Source organism: Phalaenopsis equestris, unplaced genomic scaffold (genome assembly GCF_001263595.1).
Source record: "Phalaenopsis equestris unplaced genomic scaffold, ASM126359v1 Scaffold000002, whole genome shotgun sequence".
NCBI lineage: Eukaryota > Viridiplantae > Streptophyta > Magnoliopsida > Asparagales > Orchidaceae > Phalaenopsis > Phalaenopsis equestris.
Genome location: NW_018164444.1, coordinates 28,888,247 through 28,910,612, shown reverse-complemented (window position 1 = coordinate 28,910,612; position 22,366 = coordinate 28,888,247). Strand labels below are relative to the sequence as shown.

At 35.6% G+C, this 22,366-nt stretch overlaps 1 protein-coding gene across 2 annotated transcripts in view; it reads left to right on the top strand.

Annotated features, from left to right (window-relative positions):
• LOC110029790 (cell morphogenesis protein PAG1) overlaps positions 1-22,366 on the top strand; it is a 62,841-nt gene that overhangs the window by 27,175 nt on the left and 13,300 nt on the right. For both annotated transcript variants that reach the window (XM_020732237.1, XM_020732227.1), the window contains exons 6-13: positions 1,181-1,276; positions 4,015-4,132; positions 10,193-10,459; positions 10,739-10,840; positions 11,327-11,684; positions 11,787-11,900; positions 20,104-20,690; positions 20,835-21,028. In XM_020732237.1, the coding sequence (XP_020587896.1) occupies positions 1,181-1,276; positions 4,015-4,132; positions 10,193-10,459; positions 10,739-10,840; positions 11,327-11,684; positions 11,787-11,900; positions 20,104-20,690; positions 20,835-21,028 (1,836 nt within the window). The remainder of the gene's footprint in view (positions 1-1,180; positions 1,277-4,014; positions 4,133-10,192; positions 10,460-10,738; positions 10,841-11,326; positions 11,685-11,786; positions 11,901-20,103; positions 20,691-20,834; positions 21,029-22,366) is intronic.

Sequence of the window (22,366 nt, the reverse complement as noted above, 5' to 3'; positions counted from 1 at the left end):
AAACTAGTTCATAAAATCCCCTATGATGGAGAAATATATTGGTAATATTTTATTTAATATCCACTATTTTTTTTGAAAGATCAACCTAGGATCATTTGAATATAGCTAAGCTGGGTGGAGATTTGCAGAGCCCACATAAATCTCAAGCAAATTTTCTGTATTTTGTGGCCGACAAAGTCATCTTTGAACTATTGAATCAATAAATTTTAAGCTATCAAATATTGGAAAAGTTTTTTCTAATTTACTAAACCCAAGCTTTTTTTTTATTGGAAGAGTTTTGATGTTTTTAGTGGAAGCACGTTTTTACTAGATATAGTATCTCTCTACATTTCACTTATGAATTGTAGCTTTTGTTTGCTGAAATAAATGACGCCATAAATGTTATTTCTAAAGTACAGAAAGCAAGAATGTTGGAAATAGAGAAAAGATGTAGTGGTTATTCTTCTATCAACTTTTGTTGGGAGTTATCCTTAAGAGGTGATTTGATTGAAGTGGCTTGGCAATCAGCTTTTTCTCAGAAGGAAACCTTATATTATTCGTGGCAAATAATGGAAGTAGACTCATGGACCATAGATGAGTTCCCCTAAAAGTGAAGTATAGGGTCGCACTGGTATGAAAATAATCTTAGTTTTCTTTGTGGTGTCATGCTCTTATCAGATCTGAAATGCAGATTAGTATGATAATGATAAGTTGATGATTGAAAGTAACCCAACTAATGATAAACCATTTAAAACACAAGCCATTTAATGATAAAATACCCAAAACACATGATAAAATGTGGCTCCAAGCACCATTTGAAACCATTGCATTTTCTGCGCTTGGGACTTGTATTGATTTGACAACTGCATCCGCATAAATTGTCAAAGCACACATGCTCAGAATTATTGATTGTAATTACAATGTTGTCAGTTACATTGTTGTGATTGCACAACTTATGCTTAGTATATTAGTCATGAGATGATTTGATTAAATGTAAATAATACATTTCTTCTGTATAGTTTGGATTAATTACTTATTAGCTTAGCTATTATAGAACACTTAAGCTAAAGGGCTTCTTTATAATTACGTATGCCCAAACCACCCTCTGCTTAGTTAACACATGCCTGCGCTCCATTCTCTAATATGTGTTGTAGTTTGTTTATATTATATTGTCAAGTATAAGGTGATTTTGTTCTTGCAGGGTTGTCAGCCAGGTTGAGTATCCTTCATTAGTTGACTTAAGAGGGCTTCTTTTGGACCTCGTTGCACAGCTTTTAGGTGCTTTATCAAAGATCAGGTATGTTTGAGCAATGTTCTTGTTTATTACAGTGTCTATTTTTTTTAGGGCTCAAAATAGTGGCCTTTATCATTTGAAAAAAGGGTAATTGTGCATTCAAAACTTTATGCGTGTCAATTTTTCCTTTAGATAGCTAGTATTATAAATTTACAAATTGTTGATTATAAGCCAACTTTACATCATTTAGATAAGGCTAACAAGTTTGATTATGAAACTATGGGTCTTATTTATTATGCTTTAGTGTATTGATATCATTGTCATTGTCATTAGCCTTATCTTAATAATTTGTGATTGGCTTATCAACAATTTCATCATCAACATCATTAGCCTTTTTCTAAGTATTTGGGGTCGGTGTTATTAATCCTTATTTTACATTCATTCATGTTGAGAATTGTTTAAAGTGTTAAACACATTCTTCACAAATATTTCTAAAGCATTTCTGTCCATGTAACCTTATGTTCCTTTTCTGTCTAATCCTATGATGCTAAGTTTATCTACTCTAAAGGTCATATTTTCTATCCTTCATTATATGTTACCATATAACTTGTATTTTATTTTTTAACACTTTATTTAAAAAAAAATATCACTCCATTTTTTTTAATATTAATTGTCCTTAATTTTTTTTTCTTAATTTTGCCATTCATCTATTTAAATTTTTTTTTTTCCATACTCAACTTAAATATTAATCACTCTATTACAACCATATAAGCTTTGAAAAAACCCAACTCAATCTAAAGAGGTTGACTGGTTATGAGATTTGGATATTAAATGAGACACTATATATAGATTTTATCATCTAAAGAGGTATTTTTGATTTTTTATAGGTGTAAGCTCTTATGATTAATCATCAAACTTGATCACTAGAGAGAATTTTAGATTAGCGTAGACTATAGACTCTACGGCACTTTGTTTTAGTAGCTATAATTTGGATTATAAGAAAGAATGTATCAGTTTAGGCTTTTATGTTTTTTTTGTGTGATTCTTTAACTCCATATTTGTAAGTGACAATGTGTTCTTCTTGTTTATTGAAGTATGTGTTCTCTACTACATGATTTTAGATTGTGATATCAAGTGTAACTTCTTCTATTACGGTTCTCTCTTTTATTCAGTAGCCGCCACGAGTCCACTCTTAGTTCACCATACTAGACCTTTTATGCCTATGGTGTATTGATATGCTGAGTAATAATATTTTCCCATTGGATATATTGTAAGGTATTCTTAGGTGGTTGTGGGTTTTTTTTATCAATAGGTAGATCCATTTACAATTGAGTAATCATGGAACTTTCTCTGTAGGTCTTTAGTCATTTTTTTTCTTGAGGGCATTTAGAAGGAGCATACCTTAGTTCAGAAGTCTACTACCGCTTCAGGTTATGATAGTGCTTTATGTGTGTAGCATAGCTCCTTGTTCATAACTGGCCTCTAGGTCAGAGCGGGAATTATCTATTTGGTGTGCCTAAAGTGGTCTTTTATTTTACCATATCGATGTTAAATTTTTATTAAATCTTGTAGGATGTATAGTTTCCTTTAGCTGCATAAACTTTCACTCTTACTTTTGTTGATCTTTGCTATCTGGATGATGTTGTAGTATGTTTCCTTGTGCTTTTTGTGTGACAAATCCAATTCAAGTTCTTATGCCCAGAAGATGCTAACCTGTTCAGCATCGTTTCTGGTGTTTATTTTGGTTTTTTCTTGATGTCCTATGTACCCATCATATTTTCCTGATATACCACAACTTTTCTTAACATCAAATATTAACATTTTAAGTTTATTAGTGGTACTCTTTTAGAGAAAAATTTTTTGATTAACCAATTTCTTCACACTGCTTTGTGAAAGATAAACCCGTCACAATTAGCTAGATAATTCCTGTGACTAGAGTTCTGGTTCTTAATACGAAGTCTTGTGACACCATGAGATTGGGATGCATAATGATTGGTAATGTAGAGGCACGTTTTCTTGTTCTTTGAGTGCAGCATTTTTTTTAATTTTAATTTTTTAATGGTTTCTTCTGTTGGCTTATTTCTTATTCAAGTGTTCAATACATGTATATGCTGCCTTACGTTTTAATTTGACTTATATCTTCAGAGTGTGAAAAATGCAAATGTACAGTTATTTAGTTTTTGACCATTGAAATCAAACAAGGAACATCAATTGCCTCAGACTTTGGAAACATGAGGGGATGAGTGCTGGACCTTAATTATTAATTGCATGAAGTAAAAGTTAAAATAACATGTTTGGTTTTGATGTGTGCCTTGGTTACCATGCCTAGTTTCTTACTATCCATTAGCTACAACAATACATAGCTTGTAACTTGTTTTGGACTTTGGAAACATAAAGTGATGAGCGCTAGACCTTATTTGTCTAAATTCAATATAATGAATATAACATATTATTTAGGTTCTGGTATGGTCATAATGCGTGAAAATTATGTCCAGAATATGTATGTTGTTAAGAAATCATTTTACTGGAATGAATCGCAGTTCATTCCAATCTTATGTTTTGCATCCAAAAATCTGAGAAGATTTCATAATGTTTTCAAGTTTCTTCATATTTTAATTTCTTTACATGCGAAGGTAAGCCATGATATATGCTTCTCTAGATATCATTCTACACTGATGTGAGATTTTACTCTCTGTTTTGTATGTTTTGATTATCTTATGTTTTTAGTGAATAATTTTTTTTGTTTTAGGTTTATTAAATCATCTAATGAAATACTGAAGCCTTACGTTGGTATTTTATAGGTTTAGTTCAGTAACTGAGCGTTTTTTCTTGGAATTAAATGCTCGACGAATTGACACTAGTGTTGCAAGAAGTGAGTCACTCAGTATAATCAATGGAATGCGTTACCTGAAATTGGGGGTGAGCACTATTTGCCTTACATTTTAAGTTCGAGTAATCTTGCTTTTGTAGAGTTCTTGTGGAGTGAATTGCTACCTGTCATTTCAGAAGAGCTTTTGAGTAAATCCATTGAACATGGATTGTGCTGATTAAATTTTATTAATGCATAACTTTCCCCAATTTTTTTGTTTTGCTTTTAATTAGAGAACATTTGAATTTGAAAAGGAAAAAAAATTCTTTATTTTTTTCTTAAATTTAAAGGATATTAATTTTATTGTTTTGGATTTGGCATGAAATAAAGAACGGAAGAAAATGTCTGACACATAATCGAGCATTCCTAATTTCTAGTTTTGTGTTTCACTTTGATATTTGTTGGTTTACCCTTGTAGTCAAAGAAATTTCTTGAATGATCTAATTCAGTGGAGCTTACTATTTATGTTAACATATATAATCGTTGGGTAAATAAATTTGTGGACATGATTAACTTAATGTTTAGTTTCATATCAGAGCATATTATGTGATAGAAAACATTTCCATGAGATCCATTTTTGAACTGAGCGCGATTGTTATGATATTTAAGAGATTCTTTGTGCTTAATATATATTATAGAGCTTTCTGGTTGTTAATATTTATTAAAGAGCTTTGTGCTGATTGTTGCACTGTACTTTGAAACTGTTACAGTTCAATACATCCTTAATCAACTATATTAACTTGACATTATGCTGATCTACCTTTGTAAACAAAAGAAAGTTTTTATGTATTTTTAAAAGACGCATTCTTCCGCAACTTAATTTGATCATTAGATTGTCAAAGAACATATTTGAGTTAGTGTTCTTTTCAATAAGTTGAAATGAGATCAAACTATGATTTTAGTACTTCAGTGGAAAATTTCTAAATCTTAAAGTTACATTGTAAATGTATTGGATAAGAGCCAATTATTGGTCATATGTATTGTGTTTGTTTTTTTGGAGACAATTTCTGCTATTTAAAGTTATATTGATTGCAGCTCAAGGTGCTATATCTCAAACACGTAATTTTGAGAGTATAAAAAATTATTTGCATTGCCCCCCTAATTACAGAAGTTTCACAACATAAATAGGAGAGAGGATAACAATCATACTATTTTAACTAATTTTGAGAGTATAAAAAATTATTTGCATTGCCCCCCTAATTACAGAAGTTTCACAACATAAATAGGAGAGAGGATAACAATCATACTATTTTAACCTTGGAGACTAATTTCCTAATTGGCTATGCTAGAACGAGAAACAAAATGTCTAATATTCGGGTAGAATAATACCCATTTTTTCTAGCTAAGAGATAATCTAGTTTATATTAACTAAGTAATTATTTAATTCTACAAATATTAATCTTTGGCCCGGATACTGGAATTAACCCAAACTACAAAAGGAAAAGTAAATGTTATTACTAAATACCAATAGATGGTTATAACCAAACACATTTGGAAGGGAAATTACAACAAAACAATACAAACTCACAGTAAGGCTCGATCCGCGGGTGGTGGAAGTCGGCTAGGTAATTTGGGTGTGGTGGTAGGAGCTTGAAATGGGTTGTGGGCTGTTGGGACAATAAAAGGTGGGGCTGAAATTGGGTTGGCCGTGAAGTGGAGGGCCTGGAATGACAACGAAAACCAAGGGGAGGGTTGGGACAATGAAGGGGCATCGAAGGGGAAGGGTTGTGAACTGCGTGATAGCAAAAGGAGTGCTGTCCCGGGGCTGGGGTAGTGAGGGGATGGTTGGAATGAATGAAATAGGTGGCTGTGTGGCGGGACCGCTGAAAAAACAACAAGACTGCTGTGTTGGGCGGTTGCAACATTTACAGAGAGGGTTGGACAACGGTCGAAACAGCGAGGCGAGGGAGGGAATAGGGGCAACGACGAAGGTGGAGTCCTTGGATTCCGAGAACAGCGAAGAGGAGGGCTGGAGTCCTTGGATTCCGAGAACAGCGAAGAGGAGGGAGGGGAAGGCAATGGCGGCTTGCGGAGGAGTTGGGTTAGGATAAATACCCACTATGGAACGAGCTCAACTTCGGTTTATTGGAAGGAGATTGTCACCTTAAACAAGTTATAGTTGGAGCACCATCTGTTTGGATACAACTCTAGAAGGGAAACCTTGGACGCCGATGGTTGTCCTGATAGAAAACACCATAAAAATGAAATTTCAAACCCTAATACAATAAATATATAAGAAATAACTAAAAAGGAATGAAATATAATAGGAAAAAAAGAATTAGAAAAGAAAATGAGACTGTTTCAGTGGCCGGTCTCCCCCTCTCCCCCTTCTTGCGATATTGAATCCGACGACGATGTAGCAGTTATAGTACCACAAAAAAATAGTGCAGGAAAGCTCCCGTGTTAATCTCTCGTGTTTGGGAGAGTTTAAACCTCATTCATTGAAGCGTCTGTCTACACGTTGAAAGTAACAGAGCTGCTGTAATCTCTCAGGGTTGAGGGATTTTCGACTGAGGTCTGAGAAGCATCTGGATACCACTATTAAGTGCACTACTCCCTAAAGTACATGAGAAGTTTTTCTCACTTATGATCAAACATCAATATCGATCCAACCATCTGGGGGTACCTTGCTCGCTGAATAGAGCTTCCATGCCAAGTGTATTTTGCTGAATTCTCCATGAGCAACTTAATGTTGATTCAACCTGATCTAAGGTGAGGACAATCTGAATCTTCTTGAATGGTGGCTGCTAGGGTAATAAGCTAGCGAATAGGATTTACTGGAAATCTCTATGTACTGGCTATCCTGTGTTTGCTATCAGCTCTTCCCTCTCGCGATTCTTTGTCTTCATGAGGACTGATCCTCCCGATGCTTCTTTGTTGGTAAGGTACTTATATTCTCGGACTTCACAGAAGGTAGAAGGATTATGAACTTACCATCTTTGGTGAATGAGGTGTTATTGTACCCATTATGTTGAGCCTTGCTATCATACTACAACGGTCTCTTAGCAAATGGTGGCAGGTATCCATGGGCACCACATCACACCAAATCTGATCCTGTAGCTGACTCCCAATCAAAAACTTCATAAGACACCGCTTGTCAATGTTAATCTTATTCTCCTTTATTTCCTGTCAGGAAATATGATTGGAGATGTCTATCAATCATGAGGCTCAACTTGCCCACCATCAGTGTTGATGCCACATTCTTGTTGCTATCTCCATCAATGATGATGTTGCATACATTTTTTTTCACAGTGCAATGAATATAAAATATATTATGACGAAGCCACTGGTGCTTCCTCTTAGTTTCAGAATGAAGGAATTGCGGATGCACAAGCATCTCGCTCTCATATGATGAAAGTTGGTACTCACCCTTTTCTTCAGTTGTTTCCTTGTTACCAACTTCCTCCACTGCTCCCTACATAGTAAAAGTCACAATTAGGACCGTCTTGCAACTGGAAGAGAAGTGTCCAAAACCATGAAACCTGAATTATTTCCTAGCTAGGATTGTAGTAGGCGTGCTACTTCTCAGGCTTCTTTTCACTCGGAGTGACTCTATTCTGCACCTGATCAGTCTACTCCACTCATTGAGGCATGGTCCTCCCGAGATCTCCAACTGTGGGTGGCTGTCTGACCAGGGTGGTGCTTGCTTTGCTTCCATTATCTCTCCACTTTTAGTGCTAAAGTTTGCACGTTTCTCATTGTATTATAGGATTGCAGCTAGACCAGAATACTGATGACGTGCTTCAGGCCTCTCAAGTTCCTGACTACGGTGCAATCTTCTGTCTCCTTTGGCTCGGATTGCAACTTAAGCTGCATAAATTCTGCAATGTGCTCCGCTGATAGCTCTTTCTGCTGCAAGGAGTGCAGTTTCAAGAACATATCTTGACAGTAGTGCGTGGGTGTGTACTTTTACTGCATCTCCTGTTTCATCTTTTCTCAAGAAGTGATATTGTCGCATCCTTCTATCCGTCTCTACCTCTTCATATTCTCCCACCACACTTCTTAAGCTTGATGGTGCCGAGCTTTACTCTTTGGTCAACAACACCTCCCATATTTAAAGATTTACTCAACAGTCTGCTTTCACTTTAGGAAGTCAACTGAATCCATTCTCCCCTCAAAGTCTGATAGGTTCAATTTCATTCTAAGATCTTTGTATCCTACAATTGACACTTTATCTTTGTATCTTCCAACAGATAATCCATCTCTATATCCTCTAACAGATATCTCATATCTATATCCCCCAACAAACGTACGAACATCTCATCTCTACATCCTCCAACAGACACCTCATCTCTATATGTTGCAATATGGATCCATTTAGCTCTAGTTCTCTGCTGATACTATACCCTAAAGCATTGTGGCATTTCTTCTTCTCCACTGGAGTCATCTCTACGGAAGGGATTCAAATGTTCTACTTGCTCTCTTTCACGACTTTCACCATTACGGTCGACACTGATCCCACCCCATGTTGTTTCCTCAATGACATCTGGCCGATGTTACACTTGGCGGAGTATGCATTGTATGTTGTCCACGGTAGATTCATGATCAGATTCCGATAATTGTTTCTGCGGTGGCGTGGTTGGGGTTTTAGGTGTAGGTTGGTTGAAGAAACTGTGTAGGGTGGGGGTGCTAGAAACCCTAAGATAGGATTAGAGTTATGCTAGTCCTGATACCAAATGATACTGGAGTTAACCCAAAACACAATAGGAGAAACAAATGCTATTACTAAAAACAAATAAATGACTACTACCAAACACACTTAGATGGGAAATTAAAACAAAATAAGACAAACTTACACTAGGGCTCAATCTGGGGGTGGTGGAGGTCGGCTAGGTTATCGTGGAGTGGTGGTAGGAGGCTGAAACGAGGGGCTGAAATTGCGTTGGCGGTGAAGCAGAGGGCTTGGAACGAGGGCTACAACCAAGGGGGAAGGGTTGTGAACTGCAGTTCAGTAAGAGGAGTGCTGTCCTGGTGCCGGGGCAGCGAGGGGAATGGCTGGAATGAATGAAATAGGTGGCTAAGTGGCGGGACTGTAGGAAAAAAAAACACTAGGCTTTTTTCATGGGTGGCTGCAACAAGTACAAAGGGTTGGATAACGGTCCAAACAACGAGATGAGGGAGGGAGCAGGGGTGGCGTCGAAGGTAGAGGGGTAGGACTTTGATGGCATTGAAGAGGAATATAGACTGGGGAAGGCAATGGTGGCGGCTGGAAAGGCTGCGGAGGAGTTAGGTAAGGATAAATATCCCATTGGAAATGAGCTATAGCCGGAGCACTAATCCATCCTTTGGAAGGAGATCACCACCTCAGAAAAGTTACAACTGGAGCACTTTCTCGCCTTCGGATACAACCTAGAAGTGGAAATCCTGGATGTTGGAGGCTGTCCTGACAGAAAACACCTTAAAAACTGACTTCTAAACCCTAATACAACATATATATAGGAAATGACTAAAACTAAATGAATGATAGTATGAAAGAAAGCATAAGAAGGAAAAATGGACTATATTGGTGGTTCGTCTCCCGTGATATTGAATCCCAGGATACTGTAGCAGCTACAGTACCGTGAAGAAAATGTCTTGCGTCACGCCCCCTTATAAAATCAATCCCAGTAGTTCTTACAACCACGGGTACCTAGTGATGGCCACATTGTGCTATTGACAAGTGTTTACTTGCAGGAGTTATACAAACGCATACAAATAGTAGAATATGCCTCTGAATATGACGTAGCATGTAACCCTAAGAATAATATAGTCCTAAACTGTAAGCACTTTGTAGCTGAGAGTTAGTTATGATTGACAAAAGTTGTGCTAAGAATATGTCAAAATACAGTGGTGCTAGTTCTTTCAAACCATATTACAATGAATTTTCATTTGATTAAATTACAATCATCACTGTGTGACAGATATGCCCCATTATTGGCTTTGCTAAAATTTGCTTGGTTGATGAAGAAAATCTTAATCCATTTGTAGTGGGTGCTGATTTCAACCTCCTCTGTTACCTTTCTAGTGCTGGGGACCTCTTTTGAAGAAGCCTTGCTACTGTATTTGAATAACAACAAATGCCTTTTTTTTGTTGCCAGTTGCAATTTTTAATTTATTTTATATTTTGTCAGGTTAAAACTGAGGGCGGCTTGAATGCATCTGCCTCCTTCGTAGCAAAAGCAAATCCTCTCAATCGACCTGCTCATAAAAGGAAAAGTGAACTCCATCACGCTCTCTGCAATATGCTCTCGAGCATATTAGCTCCTCTAGCAGAGGGTGGAAAGAACCACTGGCCTCCATCAGGAGTGGATTCAGCTCTTACATTGTGGTACGAAGCTGTTACTCGAATTAGAGGCCAACTTATGCATTGGATGGAAAAACAAAGCAAGCATATTACGGTATCTTTTGAATTGTTCTTATTCGTTCTACTTTTTGACAGTTGTTTTAATACCTTGGTTTTTTTTATTGCAGTGCTTCGCTTTTGTGTATTCCATGATACTTTTATTGCTTGTTTATAACCTGATACTTGGTCAATTCTATGAAATAATTGAAAAGTTTAATGAATTAATATTGCCACTTGTTTCTCAGGTGCTTTTAACTGATTTGATTAGTTATAAATGCTAACCTTATAATTTGAACTTTAACTTTATTCTTATTCTGAAAGTTTTACTTCTCAGGTTGGCTTTCCCCTGGTGACTCTTCTTCTTTGCCTTGGTGATCCACAAACATTCAATGGTAATTTTGGGCCTCATATGGAGCTTTTGTATAAGCATTTTCGAGTAAGGCTTCATATTGTGAAACTTATTTGAAGTCCAGACCTAGCCTCTAGCTATTTTTATTAAGAAAGATTTACATACATACCACTCAATTCTTCTGTATTTACATATCTAACACCTAAGCCTGAGTTTTTACATATATGCCACCTTATACATGCATGAAATGGTGTATTTCACTTTTTAAGAGTTAAAATAATGGTATTTTTGATGTGATATGAAAATTTTTGATGTGATATGAAATAATGGTATTTTTGATGTGATATGAAAGATTTGGGTGGTATAAAAGTCAGAAAACAAAGTTTAGCTGTTATATATGTAAATACATAAGAATTGGTTGGTATGTATGTACATGCCCCTTTTATTAAAAAGCATGATTTCATTTGTTTTATTTTGTCTAATGGATGCTATTTTGAGCTGTTCAAAACCTTGTTATAGTGCTTAATTTTTTTATTTATCTTTAGTTTCACTGAATCTTTATATTCTATGCAGGATAAGAACCATCGATCGATGGCATTAGACTGTCTCCATCGTGTCGTGAAGTTTTATCTAAGCGTATATGCGAGTTACCAGCCAAAAAATCGTGTCTGGGATTATTTAGATAGCGTGACTTCACAGTTGCTGAATGTTTTGAAAAAGGGCTTGTTAACTCAGGATGCCCAGCACGATAAGCTTGTAGAATTTTGTGTAACAATTGCTGAAAATAATCTTGATTTCTCAATGAACCATATGATATTGGAATTATTGAGACCAGATGGTTCTAGTGAGGCAAAAGTAATCGGTTTAAGGGCTTTGCTTGCCATTGCGATGTCTTCCTCGAGTAAACGTCCCGGATTGGAAATTTTCCAAGGTATTACTATCTTTTTAGAAATATAATTTGATTATCGGTTTGTTTCTATGTTCTTTATTTTTTTGTTTTCTGTTCTGTTCTGAAATTTCATTGCATTCTCAGATCATGATATTGCTCATCACATCCCGAAAGTTAAATCTGCTATCGAGTCAATCTTGAGGGCTTGCAACAGAACATACAGTCTTGCTCTTCTTACTTCATCCAAGACTACTATAGGTACCTTGTTTTCTCGAAGTAGGTTTAATTCAACTAAAAATTGATATACGATGCTATATGCAGATAGTTATCTGTGCATATATATATATATATATGTGTGTGTGTGTGTGTGTGTGTGTGTGTGTGTGTGTGTGTGTGTGTGTGTGTGTGTGTGTGTGTGTGTGTGTGTGTGTGTGTGTGTGTGTGTGTGTGTGTGTGTGTGTGTGTGTGTGTGTGTGTGTGTGTGTATACATTTATATTTAATATATTTTTTGTTAAATCTTTTTAACTATAATTTAAATACTTCAAAATAGTTAACAATTTTGATTAATAATCAAAACATTTTTTTTAAATCAATAAAATTTAATTAATAATCTCAAACTGAATACCGTTGAATTGATCCAGACTTGATTCCAGTTCAATCCTAAATTTTTTTATTTCATATTTAGGCCTGTTCACTGGAAAAAGGCTTACCCTTCATCCAATTTTTTCTTGGGAAGATGATTGAGAACTGAGATACTGCTCTCTTGAATAGTGCCAGTTTGACGAAAAATTTCAAAATGAAGTCTTTATGAGGCCTATATCCTACAACATAAATATTTGTGCACTGAATGTTTGGCCTGAAATTTAAATCATTAATAAAAGGCTATAAAGTTTCATTGAAACTGCATATTATATGTGAATTAGCTTTATGAAAAATGAGATTATAATGGAGAAAAAAGAACTTATAAGTGAAACTTTAGTGAGGATTTTTTGGGGTAATTTACATATTAACTTGTTTAGAATATGTAGCACAGAATGCATAAAGTTCATTTTGCACTAGACTTTGTCATTTACAATTTTTGATGTAATAATGTATAAATAAAATTGTTCCTTCATTAGTTTTAATTAATAAATAAGGATAAAAATAATATCATACTTTATTCAATGTTCTCCAGTCAAAACTAACATGGTAAATTACATTGTAATAATACAGCTTACTCATATAATTATTGATAATATTGCTTTATAATTGAAAAAATGAAGAAGAAAACATCTTAGTGGAAGTAAACTATGAATTGTGTTGGGCCTCTTTATCAGATATGAAAATGAGCACACATAACTTGTAATACTGCATGCATAGGATAAAAAAGAAGAAGAAGAAAGAATAATGAATCTAATAAAGAACCATCATAAGTAACATGCCTATCCATTATAGCATAACTTTGGCAAATCAAAGGACAATGCATCAAAATATGGAAAAAGAAGCTTTCTTGAGGCTTCTTTTGTCTTAGAAGGGCCAATCCAAGGTCTTCACTTTTCAAAATGAATAACCACAAATGGTTTATGACGTCTTGGCGGGACAATATGCAACAGAAATTTAAATTAAGGAAAACCATCTAAAAACTAAATTGTTACTGAATATATTAGTTACGCTGCTTAATGATACATCAAATGTACATATGTTGTGGAGTAAACTAGATTTAGGAAGATATGACTGGGATGAACCAATTTCTAAAGCCAAGTAGAAAAATTGCTTGGGGATCATAAGTTGGAGATAGATGTGAAATATTGGAGCCCTTTCAAAAGCATTTATTTACGCAAAATGGCTTTAAAAAATTGCTAAATCTGTGACATTCTGAGTTTCTTATTTTAGATTTATTCTCATTTATTCCTTTCTTATTATGTTATTGTTGTTGTGTCTTTGGCAAGTTGTAATGCTAGGAATTAAGTATTCTCTAGCCTTTACTTTTTATATAAAGACGGTTATAAATTGATGATGAAGAAATAAGAGAATACAATTTTCTCCACATTTCTTCATGGAATCAGAGCAAGGAAAGAAATCCCAGCTCTCTTCAGCCTACTGACCCACCTCTGCTCGCTCCTACAGCCGCTAGAGTCTCTCAAATAGTTGTGCAACCCTTCTAGCAGCCAAAATCACGACAGCATCCGCTCCTGTCGTCGGCTTCCCAACGAGCGTGAATCGAAACTGTATCGCATTACTATAAGCCACGATCTCGTCGTCTTTGTTAAAACCGTTGTTTGCTTCAAAATCATTAGACTGAATCCTCTATCTCATGCCACAGTAAGCCGTGATACCGTCGTCTGCGTCTAGATCCTCTGTTTTCTATACTCGATTCTTCTTCCAAGGCGTGATCATTGCAGGCACTCCTTCCCTACATGCGTTACTCTTATTCCCCTATAGGCATTGTCTTTCATTGAATCCAGGCCTCCAGATGCAAGGAGCAGCCACCTCCCAGCTTTCTTGCCGGTGACCCATCTGTTCCTTCCTGAGCAATCAAAGGAACTACAAACAACAACTAGTTAGCAACTGGCTTTGTTCCGTAGCAACAACAACCCCAAATGCGGAGGGCTTATGACCAAGTACGGGACGAAGATGTTTAGCTCTACTATGGAGGTTAGTTCTGAATTAGAGACAAGAAATTCTGCCTAAATGACCCTGTAGTTCTCTCATTTTATCACAAATTATAAACTCAAATGATTCCAATCCGTGTTTATGCTCATTTGTGGCAAAGGAAAAGAGGAACATCTCATGAGAGAGGACACAAATCTTGAGCTCAAATTATTGCTCTTGGGTTGATCCAGGATCATATGGTCATGCGTTATTGGGTCAATTCTATGACCATAAAGATTGAAGAACATTTTTTGCTTTATAAGACAACACAGGAGATTTGGGAACCAACAAGTGATACTCATTCTGGTACCAAAAACATTGTAGAATTGTTTGAGATTGAGACAACTGCATGAGTTTCGATAAGAAGAGTTAAATGTGACTCAATACTTTAAATCTCACAAAATACTGGTTATAGTTAGATATGCATGATACTAATGTATGAAATTGCTCTTAAGCTGTTATGTTATGTAAAACAATAGTGGATAAAAAGAGAATGATCAAGTTCTTGTTTTGTCTGAATAAGAACTTAGATGAGGTAAGAGGAAGAATCATGAATATAAAGTCTCTCCCTACCCCACTTGGGAAGCCTTTGTTGAAGTCAGAAGAAAAGAAAGTAGGTAGAAGCTCATGATGACATGAAGAGTGGATTCTTCTAGCACTGAAAGCTCCGCCTTGTACGCATGTAACTTCATCCATGAGGCAAAGCCAAAGAAGAATCGTCCCTTATGTGAACATTACTAGAAACTTGGTCACACTAGGACAAGTGTTGGAAATAAAATGGAAAACTTGCAAATTGATAACTTGGGCAAGGGAGAAAGACCAAGATAGCAAGGCACATGCTGCTACCTTGTCTGAAGGGTCAGCCGACCCTAACCTTTTTTCCAAGGAACAACTTGAGGCGTTGAAGATACTTCTCTTGAGCACAACTGAGCAACCTGCCAGCTTGATGGATACATGAATGTATCATGTCATATCTCACTAACAATGAAATATTTCGACTGGATAATAAATTCGGGTGCTTTTGATCACATAACTAGAATTATTCATGCTCTTACCAACTATCAAGAGTTCCTTAACTCTAAGGGTCCGTTTAGTGCAACATATTTACTGTGGTGTGATTTTGAAAACGCTGAAGGAGGCGTTTGATTTGGGCGTGTGGGGTGCGTTCGTGATAATCCGTGAAAAATTTTTATTAAACGGGGCCGTGGGTTTGACGCCGTAGCCCGCATTCCCGTGAAATATTTTACGGGGCTGCCCTTTTGCACTTCGTCTACCCTTGTCCCGTCCCAGAGAGAAGAGTCGCAGAGGAGAAGAAGATCTAAGGACATGCTTGCTCGCCACTTGTCGCACATCACATTGCTTGTCGTCGCAGGCCGAAGCCTCACCTACATCACTCCCACTCTCCTGATTTCGCCCAAAACCATCGCCTTCGTGAATTAAACCTCACAATACAGTCGCGATTAGAGCTAGTAGGGAAGGCCACAATGGGATTGCGACATAAAAAAAACCAGCAATACTCCCATATTTCTCATCCTTCCACTTCGCTCCTATCAAAAACCATCGGGGAAGGTAAGCCTATTCACGCCAGCCTTCTAAATGTGGATGTTAGAATTTTGGATTCCAGTGTGGCATTTTTTCCTAACTAGTTGACATTTTTTTTGTTATTAAAAAATTAAGGCACATCTATATTAGCACTGATTTTCTTCAAGTTGATTTGGTGACAATTCATTTTTATTATTTATTAAATATGATGATTTGTTTTTTTGTAATATTTTTTTAAGGTCTTTATCTTATTTTTTGTACTGTTATGAAGTTTTTTTTGGTTCTAAACTATCAAATATATAGTCATGACAGTTTTGTTGCAAACAACACAATTGCACAAGGGCAGAATGATCATTTATCCAGAAACAACTACAAATCAGCTGTATTTCAAACGCACAAACCAAACAGCCAGTCAGCTTATTCGAACCAGCTGCTGATCAACAATTTATCTGAATAAGCTGGATAAGCTGTAGCTGCCCCAAATAGACCCTAAATTTGTTTGACTTGCCGATGATTCTCTCTCCAATATTATTGAGAAATGAGAATTTAAAAGTTTCAAAGAATATTCAGCTCTCTTCTGTGCTATATGTTCCCCAATTAGATTACAACTTACTTTTGATTAGTAAGCTTATTCATGACTTGAAATGTGTTATTGAATTTCATTCTAATTCTTATGAATTTTAGGTGGTGGATTCGGGGAAGGTGATTAACAGTATTAAATTGCTTCAAAGTCTATACCTGCTCAAGGAAAGCTATTCTCTTAACACAAATGTATTCTCCGCTATTCTCTTCTCACGTTCCCAAGTCTGTTGAAAATCAAGCTTTATTATAACATTGTCGTCACGGTCATCCCAATTTTCATTATGCCGCAAAGTTGTACCATCATCTCTTTATTAATAAAGAAGTCTGAATTTTATTAGTGTTAAACATGCCAATTGACAAAACATACTCGTCGTGTCTATCCTTCATCACAGTACAAACCCTCACATCCTTTCTCTATCATCCATATTGACATTGGGGACCATCAAAATTGAAAACCGTCGGTTGAGCCAACTTGTCTGTCTCATTTATTATTGATTGCATTAGAACCAAATGGGTATACCTCATGATGGGAAAATTCGAAATTATACAAATATTTCAGTACTTTCATAACATGATTTTCACTCAGTTCTAATATAAAATTTGGATTTTCAAAATTGATAATGTAAAGAAATGTTTCAACTCTATTCTTGGATCCTACATTACAAATAATGATATCATCAATGTGAGTTCCTGTTGAAACTCCACAATAAAATTAGATATCTGAGAGGAAGACTAGACATCTGCTCGAGGTATTTAAGTCTATAATGCTTTTTCACAATGTTAAATTTTTTTTTTGGGAAATCGAGCTCACATCCACATATCTCATTAATAGAATACCAAATAGGGTCATTGGATTCAAAGCCCCTCTTAATATTGTGTTTGAAAAAATACCCTCATGTCAGAACTTTATCATACAATCTTTCATTAATAATATGTGGTTGCATTTCTTTTTTTACATTCACCTACCAAACCGCACAAAACACGACCCAAAACCATCAAATGTATCTATCTTAGGTATACTTCTAACAAAAAGGTGTACAAGTGTTATTCTTCTATTAAAAAAAAAGTACTATAACTCCATGGATGTACTTTGTTTTGAAAACCAACTTTACTACCCTAAATCTGATATTCAAGGGGAGAGAGGAGACTTGAATGAATATTAGACTTGGAAAACTACTTTAGATACTCACATCAACCTAGAGTCATCACAACCTATTCTTCTTCCCTCTGGCCATCCTATCGCCAAAGTTCCATCAGTTGAAATCATCCAACTTGAGATTGGCAATAAAAAACTTTGTGTGTATACTAGGAGATAGAAATCCATGACTGCTCACAATCAAACTTGAATTCACACATCTCTGAGGTTTCAAGGGCGGTGGAATCCAGTGAAGAAAGGGAAAGTTGCACAAATTATCCTATCCAGGATTATGTTGCATATGAAAGGTTATTATCAATTTATAAAATTTTTGTATCTAATCTTAATAGCGTACGGATACCCAAGTCTATTCATGAAGCACTTTAAAGTTTAGAATGGAAAAATACAATTGAAGAAGACATCCAAGCACTTGATTTAAATGACACTTGGAGCCTTCAAAGCTCCCTTTGGATGCAAATAGGTGCTTAGTGTCAAGTACAAAGCAAAGGGGAGCATTGAGAGGTTCAATGTCAGGTTGATGGCCAAAGGTTTTACCCAGTCTTATGGTACACACTATCAAGAGACTTGCTCCAGCGATCAAGTTGAAAACTGTAAGAATACTTCTTTCCATGGAAATGAATAAAGAGTGTGGTCTGTATTAACTTGACATCAATGCATTTTTGAATGGTTACCTTGAGGAAGAATTGTATATGGAGATCCCATCAGGACTAGATAATGACTCAATGAATCATTAGGGTTGTAAACTAAGAAAATCACTTTATAGCTTCAAACAATCTCCAAGGGTTTGGTTCGACAAGTTTGCCGAGATTATGAAATCTAATATGTACATCCAATGCCAAGCATATTATACACTATTCATAAAATATGCACAGGGAGGTAAGCAAGTTATACTCATTGTCTATGTAGATGATATGATCCTGAAAGCTGATGATGAGAAAGAGATTGAGAAGATTAAGGAGATATTAGAGATTAAACTACTAAATTTTAAATTAAGGATCTAGAGCAATGATATACTTTATGGTCATGGAAGTGGTCAGAGCCAAGATGAGTATTTTGTTATCTCAAAGAAAATACATCTTAGACCTATTGATAAAAAAATGATGGATGAGATACAAACATGCTGAGACTCATATGAATTTCAATAAAGAGTTACAGTCGAGGGAGAAAAGATACCAGTGGAAAAGGTAGATACTAGAGATTGGTGGGCAAGCTCATCTATATGTCACACACTAGTTCTGATATCATTTACTCTGCCGGCATAGCGAGTAAACATATAAATAGTCTAGATGTTGATCATTTGGAAATGGTTTGCAAAATATTGATATTTTTTTAGAAGACCCCTAATTGAGGGTTATTGTTTAAGAAATTTTACAGTATGGAGGTAAATCTCTACATTGATGCTGAGCAGGAGAACTCATAATCAAAAGATCCACATATGGGTATTGTTTCTATGTCTGGGAAAATCTGGTCTCATGGAGGTGCAAGAATGAAACAATGATATCTAGAAGTAGCGCATAATCTAAGTGTTGAGCACTTTGAGAACTCGTGAAGCAATGCAGATCCCAAGCTTACTAAATGAGCTGGGATACTCCACGGTCAATCCAATAAAGATTTTCTATGACAGGGAAACCAACATTAGTATTGCAAAGAATTCCGTGTATCATGACAGGACCAAACACATTGATATTGATAGACATTTTATCTCCGAGAATATCAATGCAGGCATTATTCACTTGATCTACATTCCAACTCATTTTCAAGTTACTGATCTCTTCACTAAATCTCCACCTCTAGACAGCTTCACTGATTTGAATACAAAGCCGAGTCTTTATAACATCTAATTACCCATCTTGAGGGGGAGTGTGGAAGTTTGAGTTTCTTATTTTAGATTTACTCTCGTTTATTCCTTATTATGTTGTATTTCTTTTTTTTGTTGTTTGTTGTGTCTTTGATAAGTTGTAACGATAGGAATTTAATTTGCTCTAGCCTTTACTTATTATATAAGGACAAGAGTTGTAATTTGATGATTAAGAAATAAGAGAATACCATTTTCTCCAACTTTCTTCAAAATCAGAATAGTGGGTGAGTGTAATGAATATAATAAATAGTAGCATCAGCAAAAAACCTGTAAAATTTTCTATGTTGGGGACCTCACAAGTTTATGATATAAGTAGGGTGAGTTTGATGACTTTTCTTTGATAACATGAAATCACAGATTCAGGGTTCTTTGGCGGATCTTCGTTCTCATTACTTACTGAAGCATTTTTTGTGGCGCAGAGGTTGATTGAAAGCTTTAGTGAGGGTTGTGAACTTAAAACATAAGGAAGAGATAAGAATGAAGAATGTCTAATAAGTAAAAATAGACATGGGTGGATTGAATGCTATCAAGGTCCATCTTGCATAGAATATGAATATTTTATTTCATGTTTCCGTTATTCCTGGAATGTTTACATTGTTTAATCTATTATATTGGGGGGTTTATTTTCTCATCTTTTCTTCTAGCTTAGGGACTATTATTAATAAATTACTAAAGATACTATGGTTTCCAGATACCATTTCAAAAGAAAAATCTCAAGGATCTCTATTCAAGTCTGTTCTCAAGTGCATACCATATTTGATAGAAGAAGTTGGAAGAAGTGATAAAATAGCAGATATAATTCCTCAGCATGGAATAAGCATTGATCCCGGTGTTCGTGAGGAAGCAGTGCAGGTATTGAATCGGATTGTACGTCATCTTCCACACCGTCGTTTTGCTGTAATGAAGGGAATGGCTAACTTTATACTGAAACTTCCCGATGAGTTTCCACTTCTTATTCAAACTCAGTTAGGCCGCCTGGTGGAATACATGCGCCTGTGGAGGGCCTGCTTGTCTGATGAAAGCATGAATGATGATATTCATAATATAAAACAACCAGGTCCTTATGAATTCCAAGCATCAGAAATGGATGCACTTGGTCTTGTTTTCCTCTGTTCCATTGATGTTCAGATAAGGCACATTGCCTTGGAGTTATTGCGTTGTGTCCGTGCACTAAGGAATGATTTGAGGAATATTTCATCGTTGAAAGAGAATTCTGAGGAGAAGTTGAAATATGAAGCAGAGCCAATATTTATGATTGATATCTTGGAAGAAAATGGGGTTAGATTACCTATCAAATGTCCTTTATTTTATGTATTATCTCTTATTTTTGAATTTATTGTGATCATGACTATTATGTTCTGAAATCTTCTTTTATTATGTCTTTCTATGTTTTATTTTATGTAATTTTTTAAATCATCACAGGATGACATTGTTCAAAGTTGCTATTGGGATTCCAGTCGTCCTTATGATTTAAGGCGAGAATTTGATCCTGTTCCGGTCGATGTGTCCTTGCAATCCATTCTTGAAAGCCCAGATAAGAATAGATGGGCTAACTGTCTTAGTGAGATTGTGAAATATGCTGGTGAACTTTGCTCCAATGCTGTTCGAGAAGCTAGGTAATTATATTCTGTTATATTTGGATTTTTTTGTGTGGCAATTTATATGTTTTTCCATCTCTAACACCTAAATTTTGATATTTATCTTCATAACTCTTTTATGATCTTCAACAAATGCATGAAAATGTATATTTCACTTTTAAAAAATTAGTAATAATATATTTTTGTTGTAATCTAAAGTCCAGGTGTTATATATGTAAATACATAAGAATTGTGTGGTATGAATTTAAATGCCCCTCTTTTTTTCTTTTTTTAATTACAAATGAGGAGTTATTTCATTGCAATCTTGGGTATATCATTCTGAACTAGGTCATGGGCCAATCTTGTGTAAGCGAGATATATGGACATTTATAGTTCCATTTATTTCTATATTTTTTCAGAATCCGTCCAGATCTGCTTGTTCTCTCATTCATTCTTAAACCATCATGACCTGTTTTTGTTCTCTTATCCCCTATTATGATGCTTGTTTCTAGGGTCATTAATGATTAATATTTTTGAATATTTCCAAACAAATAATATTCCGGTTTTAACTAAGCTTATTATGGACGTTCAATTCCATTAACCTTGGATGGTTTCTTATTATTGCATCAAAAATCCATTTAATTACCTTGATATTTTCTCTTCAAAAAATACCTTATGGCCCTCCATTTCAGGTATCTTTCTTTAGTCGCATTATATATATACTAAGGCTTGTTGATATGTTTATTTGTGCGTAGACATGTCAGATTGGGGGCATATGTGAGAGTCTGAGACATACACTGCCCATCAAACACATTTAAATGCTGTAGCTTATGTTTTTAGATATGATATTATAGATCCGGTCAAGTTGAGCTTCTCCGTATAATGCATACATGGTTTTTATGTTTATTTGAAATCTTGATCGAAAGAGCTTGTTAAGTCATGTTATTTAAATAATGTTAGCAAGTATGACACGGGAGACGTAGGGGAGGTATGGTTTAATTGAACCGGCCACTCGGTTTAGGTAGGGTTGTTAAAGATCCGATTTTGAGCCGAGCTAGGGTCAATTCAAAATTAGTTCGAAAAAAAATTTGATCTAAAATTTTGGCTTGTAGCTCGACTCATTTATTTCGATCGGATCTCAATCCGAGCCAAAATTTGAATATATTTTTGAGCGATTAACGATAGTCAGGCTAAATTCACTAAATTCGCAACCCTAACATCACTAGGGTTGTTAGTCATCTGATTTTGAGTTGAGCTAGGGTTGAATAAAAAAAAAAAACGATTCAAAATTATGGCTCATATATTGACTCGTTTATTTTGATCCAATCTCGATTCAGGCCAAAATCTGAATCAATTTTTGAGCTAAATTCAAAGCTC